Source organism: Orycteropus afer, unplaced genomic scaffold (genome assembly GCF_000298275.1).
Source record: "Orycteropus afer afer isolate SDZICR_OR568_19922 unplaced genomic scaffold, OryAfe1.0 scaffold00083, whole genome shotgun sequence".
Classification (NCBI taxonomy): Eukaryota; Metazoa; Chordata; class Mammalia; order Tubulidentata; family Orycteropodidae; genus Orycteropus; species Orycteropus afer.
Genome location: NW_006921670.1, coordinates 1,601,209 through 1,610,684, shown reverse-complemented (window position 1 = coordinate 1,610,684; position 9,476 = coordinate 1,601,209). Strand labels below are relative to the sequence as shown.

The following is a 9,476-nucleotide window of genomic DNA, read 5'->3' as shown; positions in this document are numbered from 1 at the left end:
GTCCCTTGTCTGGTGAGGGCCTCGTGTTCCCCTCCAGATGGTGGGAGCAGGGATGCTCTCACCACAGTCTCCATCATCTCTGTGGGCTGAGACTGCCACCCCCAGCTTCTTTGTCTGGCTCCTACAGCACCAGGCCAGCCTCTGCCGCCGCCTGTCCTCTCCGGCTGCCACTTGCTGTCCTAGCTAGCCTCGCTCTCCCATAGCCAGCCACTCTAGTGCTGACTGGCCTCCCCGGGACCCTTCGCAGGCCCCAGACTCTTCTGTTTGCCTTCTAGGCCATGGGCTTGTCCAGTCAGTAGGGTATGGGCTTAGGGCAAGCACACCCTAGCCCAGGAGGCTGGAAGGGGGTCCTCTGAGCTGGCGCTGCCCCTTCTCACCAGCACTTGGACTTGTCACCTGAGTTTTAGGGAGACAGAGCTGTGAGCAGCTTTGGGTAGATGGGGGGGTTAGTGAAGCCCAGACCTTGAAAATACAAGGTTAGAAAGGGTCCCACTGAACCCAAAGTAGAAAATCCCTAACCTTTTCTTCCCAGCCAGTCAGAGCCCAAGGGGTATAGCACTTGGGGTAGACTGAATAATGCCCCCACCAGGTACCTATGCTTCTGATCCCAGGAACTTGGGACTTTGTGGATGTGATTAAGTTAAGGATCTTGAGATGGCGGGATGGGCCCAGTGTAATCCCCGAGTCCTTGTAAGAGGGAGACAGGAGATCAGAGAGGAAGTAGGAGATACAAGGACAGAGGCAAGAAGTTAGAGTGATACAAGGAAGGGATCATGAGCCAAGGCGTGCCGGCACTTCCAGGAGCTGGAGAAGGCAAGGGGATGGATTCTCCTCTAAGAGCCTCTGAAGGAACCAGCCCTGCCAACGCTGACATCAGCCCAGTGAAACTGATTTCAGACTCTGACCTCTAAAACTGTAAGAGAATAAATCTGTGTTGTTTAAAGCAAATAAGTTTGTGGTCATTGTTCTAGCAGCAAGAGGAAACTAATACACTAATAGAGACTCAAAAGTCACTGTGAATCTTAGCCACAACCAAGCACCTTGAGGGAGTAAGTCAGTGGGTGTGCAGGCTTGGGACCATGGTTGCAGGGTATATCAAGCTCAGTTGGCACAACACAGTATACAGAGACATTGTTCCTTCTTTGGTGAGTAGCAACTAGGGTCTTAAAAGCTTGCAGACAGCCATCTAAGTGGAGCTATTGGTTTCTTCTCATCCAGAGCAAACAAGAGGAAAAAGATGCTTGGAAACAGTTAGGCATAGGGACTAGTGGACCCTGAGACCAGAAGAACTAGGTGGTGCCCAGCCACCAATGCCAGCCATTTGGAAAGGGATCCAAATTGGAGATCCTGGATAGGATGGGAGAAAAAATGTAGACCAAAATTCAAAAGCAAAAAAGACTAGGATTACTGGTCGAAAAGACTGGTGAAACTCCAAAGACTATGGCTCTGAGTCACCCTTTGGGCCTGGAATTGGACACTTCCATGGCTTAACCCAGCCAAACGATAGGCCTATAACCTACACCAGGGAGATAAACCCCTTAGAACAGTCAGCCATGGGCTATCACGGCAGCATTTGGACAGGAGAAAGCTAGGCAGGCGGGAACACAGGTAACAAGGACAAGGGGAAGGAGTCGTCACAGGAGGAGGTAGGAGGAAAGCTGTCACATTGTGGGGGTTGTAATGAGTGTCAGAAACAACGTGTATGAACTGTTGAGTGTAAAACGAATCTGCTTTGTAAAATTGCACCCAAATCACAATAAAAAGTTAAAAAAAAAAACAACTCTGAACGTTTTTGGTCCTATTAATAGGGCAGGAACTGCAGCACACAGCCGCTAGCCACCACCCCCAGGAGCAGACATTGTCTTTGTTGTGGGCTGTGGACAGGCAGAAGGTGTGCCACAGAGGCATTGCCAGGCTGCTCCTCTCCAACAGGCTGTTTGACTACAATACAAAGAGATTTTTTGGGTGATTCAGTGTCCTGTTGGTGCTTGGCCTCCTCCTTTAAAAAAAAAAAATAATAAAACTTTTATTGTAAAAACAGCCACACCAAGACATTCACCAACATAACTTCCACATTTACAGCTCAGGAACACTGAGGACATTTTTCATGTTGTGTCTTGGCCATTTTTATATTCTCAGCTCTAGTTCCACCCCCTTTTCCCTTTCAACCAATCAGAATCCCTGGCTACTCTTCAGAGGAGGGGAGTTTGTTTCCCAAATCCCATCTTTATATGGTTTGAACTGAATGCATGGAAACCAGCTGCTCCCCAGACCCTGAAGGAAAAAAGGGTGTCTGTGGGTGTGAAAAGCAGCCCTGGTGGCACAGTGGCTAAAGCATTTGGGTGCAAACCAGAAAGTCGGTGGTTTGAACACACCAGCTACTCTGGGATAACAATGAGGCAGCTGGCTTCCATAAAGATTTACAGCCTTGGCAACCCTATAAGGCAGTTGTACTGCCCTATAGGGTCACTATGAGTCAGAATTGACTGAATGGCAGTGGGTTGGCAGGAAGCTGTGGGTATGAGGCACGAGACATGGACCTGGGCCTGCCTCCAGGATCCCAGTAAGAGGAGAAGCAGAAGACCCCTTCCGGGTTGGCAGGTCTGGGGGAGGGAAAGTGTAGCCCCCAAGACTGGCAGAGCCAGAGAAAGCAATGAAGTGTTTCCATGACACCCAAGCTGCACTTGCGTAAGTGGGGTGCTGCTGGCTACCAGCAGTGGGCCCTGGGCTTGGAGGGTACGGGAAAGCTGGGGTGTGGCAGGGCGACTTTTCTCCCTTCTTGTCCGTGTTACTTTACCTCCTTCCAAGCAAGCCTGCCCACCTCAGGCCCAGGAGGTTCATTCAAGCTGGACCTGGGCCTGAGCACAGCCCCGTTTGCCCATGGCTGCTGGGGTGGACTTGGCAGGGGGCAGTCCAGGGCAAAGGAGAGGCAGGGGTAGGAGGGAGTGGAGCCTTCTCTTGGCTGAACACCCTGAAGAGTTGAGGCCAGGTTGCTGAACCTCAGGTCTAAGAAGTTTAATTAATGGGCCCTGAGAGCTGAGGAAGCAGCTCTGGTGGCATAGTGCCTAAGGCATTTGACTGCTAACCAGAAAGTTGGCGGTTCAAACCCACCAACCACTCTGCAGAAGGAAGACTGGGCAATCTACTTCCGTAAAGATTTCCTGCCTTGGAAACCCAAAGGGGGTTGCTATGAGTTGGAGTCGCCTCGATGGCAGTGAGTCTTTGGTAAAGACGAGGAGTCCCTGGGTGGTACCCATAGTTAGTGCTCTCAAGTGGTCGTCAAAAGGTCAAGGCCACCCAGAGGAACCTGGGAAAAAGGCCTGGTGATCTACTTCCAAATGATCCATGGAGCACAGCTATCCTCTGACACTTATGGGGCTACCGTGGGTTGGAGCCAACTCAAGGGCAGCAGTAACGAAAGATGGAATGTGCTGTAACAATGTGAGACTTCACGTGGAGAGTGTGTGTGTACCAGAGGGTCCATTCCCAGTGGAGTCTGCACTCAACAAAGGTTAGGAACGAGAGCTCCAGGGTCTTGGGGGGAAGACTGGTGGGGGCCTGCCGTGGCTGCCTGGGGCCTGACTGGTCAGTGGAGGACTGTCCCCTCAGGTGGGCTACTGTGCATTTGCAGAGCCAAGGGGGTGGGGGGTGCAGTCTTCAGGAAGCTGCCCTTCCAGCACCGCCTGCCACAGGGCCAATGGCTAACGCCTAACAAGCCCTCCCTGGGGACCAAACCCTCTCCACCTGGAAAGCAGGGGACGTCCCCCATAGCAGCCTCCATCCCTGTGGTGACCTCCCTGCCCACTCGCAAGCCCATCCCTGCAGTAAGTGAAGGGTGGACTGTGGACTCTCTCTGCGGCCATATAGCAGTGAACAGTGACAGCTTCTGGGGTCCAGCCACGCAACCAGCCAATCTTCCTCTCTCCCCGTTTCCAGCCAGGATTTTTTTTCTGAAACCCCAAGTCTGTCTGAAGAACCAGCCAGCTAAAGTCAGCCTCAGCCACTGGAGTGAGTCAGAAACCCACAAGTGGGCCGTTGGCTGGCTGGGCCGGCCAGGGCAGGGCAGAGAGCTTGCTGCTGAGTGATTGAGAGACGGCGCAGTGCAGGGAAGGGAGCCGGGGCCAGGCAGGAGAAGATCCACATGGACAGATTCCCCCTCTGGGTGGGCCCTTTCTTCAGACCTCACCCTTCATGGCATAATGGTTAAAGCATTTGGCTGCTAACCACAAGGTCAGCAGTTCAAACCCACCAGCTGCTTTGTGGGAGGAAGATGAAGCAATCTACTTCTGTAAAGATTTACAGCCTTGGAAACCCAATGGGGGTCACAGTGAGTCAGAATTAACTTGACGGAATTGGGTTGGTTTTGGTTTCTTCTTTCACGTTAGAAACCCTCACTAAGCACCTACGGCACACTTAGCGACACTCTAGGTGGGAGGACAGCAGTGAGTGAAGGGGCCAAATACAGCCCCCCTTGCCCACCTGGCAGATGGTCGTGAAACGCTTGGAGAAAAACACTCCCAAGTGCTCACAAAAGCCCTGGAAATGATGGCTCCGTTGTCACTATTGGCTGAGGTTTGCCAGGTCAGCCAACCAGACAGCTGGGGCTGGAGCCTGGATCCGCCTTCCAGATTCACACATGCTGTTGCCACCAAGCCTGATATGAGAGCACGCTCACTATAAGGAGTCCTCCAAAGGATGGCGGTGACAGTTGCTGAGCACCTACTATGTGCCAGCAGGCACTTTCTACACGCCCTTTGATTTAGTCTTTGCAGTAAAATCCTCACTGTCTGTGCTATTAATTGTCCCCCTCTTTTTTAGATGCAAGACAGATAAAAGCACTTGCTTGAGGCCAGACAGCTGGTAAATGCATCCTCTCTGCCAAGGTTTCCAGACATCAATGCATCCAGTGTCCCTGGGACAGGGTCGGTAGGATCCCATAGAACTTACTGAGTGAATGAATGCCTGTGTTCTTGTGATCAGTCCTCAGGCACTGAGGGAGGGTCTTTCCTGGGTGAGCACATGGCGCCATGTGCTCAGTAAGTCACCTGGGAAAGAGAAGGACCAATACCAGGTGATGGGCTAAGCGGGGTTCCGATCCTTGCTGATCATTGGTGGCTTCCCCAGCTATCAGAGGCTTTCGGAGGTGGACAGGCCAGCAAGCTTGCTGGTAGTTAGGGCGACCTCTATCCAAGAGAGAGGAACTGAGCTGGAGGGGCAGAGGGAGCAGCACAGGCCAGGCCTGGAGGCTAATAGACAGGCACAGCTGGTAGTTGGACCAGGAGACCGCCTGGAGCAGAGTGCTGGGTCCCAGAGGATGAGAGGCTGGCCAGAGACGGGGTGGGACTGGGTCAGGAAGGTCCTGAGGACTGAAGATTTGCCCGGCAAACAGGAACAGCCAAGGTGTGCTGTCACCCCCAGTTGATCCAGACCAGGAACCGGGAGCTTGGCTCTGGGTGTTGTTGCCCAAGTCTGTTGAGCTTGGCTCTGGGGGTTGTTGGTCTGTTCTCACCAGGGCTGCCTGTTCCCCAGACCATTCAGATGCTGACCCCAACCAAGCCAAGGCCAAGAAATCGGGAAGCTGGACCAATGCCTGGGTGATCCCAACAAAACCCCTGGTCCCCCCAGTTATGGGCTCAAGTCAACCCCCCAGTGGTGGCTTGTAGGCTGTCACAGAGGCCCCAATGGCTACAAGAAGATCAGTTTCATCAGGTCACTTGCAGACAAGGAGTCAGCCCCAGCTCGTGTGCACAGAGGGCAGCACCACTTTGACTGACCTGCCCCTACACGGTCACTGCTCCCTCAGCGGAAGCTCCAACAGTGGCCTGTGTTCGAGAAGCACAAGGCAGTCAGTCTGCCCAGAGGGCACAGGGTGCAAATCAAGCCTCCTCAACTGGAACCTGAGATCTTGGATGAAGAGGCAGATGTGCCCGGGAAAGCCCTTGACACACTGCATCCCGCTGGCAGCAGTTGGTGAACTGCCCCGGCTCCTCACCTCTGGAGAGGGGGTCTCTAACGGGACCTGCTCAGACAGCCCTGCAGCTCAGCAGGACTTTGGAGTGAAGATGCTGAGGTCCCAGGGCCACGAGGTCCTGCTGGAGCCGGGATTCACACCCGACTCTGGCTCCAGAGTCTGTGCCTGCGTCCTGCACCAGGCCCCCTCTGAGATGACCCAGCAGGCCCACCTGGTGGCCAGGCTGCGTCCTCCGCAGCATCACAGCTGGCCAGAGCCCCTCCAGGTACTGTACTCTCTCTCGGGCCCTTTTCCTCGGCACCCTTCCTCCTGCTCCCGTCTCTCCTCGACCCAGAGCCCAGGCCACTCAAGCAAGCTGGACACCAAGCAGATGCCTCCATAAATCAGTCTGGGCCTCTTAAACCAGAAACGATCCACTCTGCTCAGCCTGGCACTCTGGCCTCCTGCCAACTCACATCCAGCCAGCAGCACACCAAACGAGCCCAGCAGCAGGCCTGAGCAACTGAGGTTCATTAATCGGAAACCTCGGGGTGGTTAATTGGTGTTTATTTCCCCAGGTGCACACCTCTGACTTGATAGATGCTGCTGTTCCTGCCAGCCTCGGGCAGAGGGAGGGGCTGGCTAGCGTGACTGAGCCAGGGCCCCCATCTCGCCTGCCCTCCCCCATGGCCCAGTTTCAGCCATGGCTGTGTTCACTGCATGAGGGGAGGGGAGCCCCCTTCCTTGCACATTCGAGTTTCTCCCGGCTCTCAACCAGCTCTCCCTGCCTCACCTCCCACCGTTCCCCCTAAAGATCTTGGATCTGAAATCAGACAAACCCAAATGAAACCTCAGCTCTGGCTTTGGGCTTGCTCTGTGATCTTGGGCAAGTTGCTTAACCTCTCTGAGCTTCAGTTTCTCCATTTTCCCATCTGCAAACTCTAAAGGAGGTGAAGCACAGGGCCAGGGCCAAGTACCCACTAGGTGCTCAGTACAGCATTCTCCAATAGACACACCCTCAGGTGTCCCCCAGATCCCAGTCTCAAACTCTATATCTTCTCCCCTAAACCTGCCCCTCTCAGTTGTCCACAATGCCATTGCCAGTCACCCAAGCCAGAAGTGTGGGATGTCATCTGGATACATCTTTCCTCCTCACCCCTAACATTCAGTCACCACGCCCCAACAACAGTACCCTGTTAGTAGCCGTCCCGTCTGTCCATGCATGCCACCCACTGCCCACTTAGAAAGGCTGGCTTTCTCTGGATTCTCACATCAGCCTCCTAACTGCCCTCCCTCCCCACGCAGCCTGCCTTGGCAGCCAGAGGTTTCTGAAAAGCAAAAATGATCAAGTTGCTCCTTTGTGTGAAATTTTCACTGGCTCCCCATTGCCCTGGGGACAAAGGAAGGTCCCAGTTTCAGATGTGGTTTACAGGGCCCTTCGGGACTGGTCCCCACCTCCCCTACCTCATTTCCTGTTGGTCTCATGTGTGCTCTGATCCAGCCCCTAGGGCTGCATACTGTGCTGGACTCCAGGCTGGGCATCCCCGTTGCCATCTCTCTCCCCCCACCTGTCCTCATGAACTTTGGGACCTGGCTCAGGTGCCCACTCCTCCAGGAAGTCTTTCCTGATTCCCCAAGCCGAGCTAGGGGCTCTCCTCTGGCCTCTCACACTCCGCAGTGCTCCTGGATGTGTCTTTCCTGCAGAAGAGCCCCATGCCTAGCAGTGCTCACTGGGAGTGCTGGGGGAGCCCCCTAAGAGTTTGCACAAACTGGAGGGGAGAGGGCTGCAGAATTCAGAGCTCCCTCCAATCAAGAGGAGTCCTCCCTGGGGTCACAGGCTGCCTCGGGCCCAGCCCTAGACTCTGCAGGGACTCAGGTGGGATGGGTTCTCCAGAGCACTGAGGGCCAGCTGCCAAAGGCTCACTCAGCCTCGTTTCAGCCCCCACTGCCTGCCTCCTGGCTCTGCTGGACACACAGCTCTCTCCTAACAAATCATCAGGACCATCTGCTCCTTGCAGCCTTCCCTAGCCCCCTGAAGGAGTCCCAGGAGCCTTGGAGGCCAAGCCCAGGCCCAGCAGCAGGCCATCAATCTTCCTGGCAAAAATCATTTCCCCAAGTGTAGTCCAGGCCCTCACTGGCTTTTCTCACTAGGACCCACAGGGCAACCTTGCTTCAAGCCTGGCCTCTCCAACTCAGCCTTTCCAAGCAGCCCATCCCAGGGGACCCTCCATTCCTGATGTCATCACCGTGGGCCCAGAGCATGAGTTTCCTATAGCCAGCACAGAAGGCCCTCATGAGCTCACCTACCCACCCTTGTGCATATCCATCTCATCCCACCCCTCTTCAGCGACAAGAACCCTCTTACTGCTCATATAAGGACTCTGCTTGGCATAGGCTGTTCTTCCACCTGGCATGCCCTTCCCCAGGAAAATACGTATCAAATGTCACTTCCTCTGGGACTCCTGCTTGAATTGCCTTAGGATGGTGGAGTTCCTCTTCCACGCCTTTTGGACCTGTGTGTTCTGTGATGACCTCATTACACAGTGCTGGCCTTTCTTCTTTTGGGTGTCTGTTTCTCCATTTAGACTGGGAGCTCCCAGAAGGCAGCCATCTTTGTCTTCCCCATAAAGCCTCTGTGAGTGCAGGTGCTCAGACATTTTGGGGATAAAGGAAAGAAGGAAGGGGAAGGTAGGATTGTGTCTTCCCTTTCTTGGCAACTCTGTCCTCAGAGTACACACCTACTACGTGCCAGGCCGTACCATCCTCCACCAGTGGTGGGCCGGGGAGACCAGCCTCAGAAGCAGGAGGCTCCAGAGCTACAGCCAGGTCCTGGGCTGGACAGCTTTCCCTCGGCCAGTAGAGCAGAGTCCTGGGGCCCCGGGCCACTGTGGGAAACTTCCAGGGACCAGCTTCCTCTCCTGGGCCTGGGATTTCAGACAGGTTCAAAGTCTGGGTCCTGCCACCTCCCCTTGGGTGCCCTAGTCTCCTGCTCCACCCTGGAACGAGGCTCTTCTGAGTCAGTCACCTGTTTATACCCACAGAAGTGACTAGGAAGGAGTGGCAGCCCAGCTGGGTGGCCAGGTCCAAGATAAGCCACCTGTTCTGGTTCCCTAGGGCTGCTCCGACAGGAATACACCAACATGGGATGGCTTGAACAAACAGGAGTTTACTCTTACAGTTTTGGGAGGCTATTAGTCCAAGTTCAAAGTGCCAGGCTCTAAGAGCTGGATGAAAGGCCCTCAACCTTGGGCTTCAGTTCTGCTTCCTGTTCCTGGCCCACTGAAGATGGAGACCTCTCTTCACTCAGACAGCTGCTGGCTACTGAGGCTGACAAGCCCAAGGTTGACAAGTAAAAAGGCACAGTCCCAATGCTACCGAACAACACAGCAGACCATTGATTCAAGTCTATTAAGAGTCCTAAGATCAGCAGACAACATGGCAGGCCGCTGAACAACAACTCGGGTACACTCAGCATCCAAACATACCATTAGCTGCTTTCTCAAGCCTTCTTCTTATATATGGGAAG

General features: G+C 54.3%; 1 protein-coding gene across 1 annotated transcript in view; it reads left to right on the top strand.

Moving 5' to 3' along the window:
- Window positions 1–5,974, top strand: part of ANKRD54 (ankyrin repeat domain 54) — a 27,027-nt gene extending 21,053 nt beyond the window's left edge. Inside the window, exon 7 of the mRNA XM_007941751.2 lies at window positions 5,804–5,974. Within this exon, the coding sequence (XP_007939942.1) occupies window positions 5,804–5,974 (171 nt within the window). The remainder of the gene's footprint in view (window positions 1–5,803) is intronic.
- The last annotated feature ends 3,502 nt before the right edge of the window (window positions 5,975–9,476 follow it).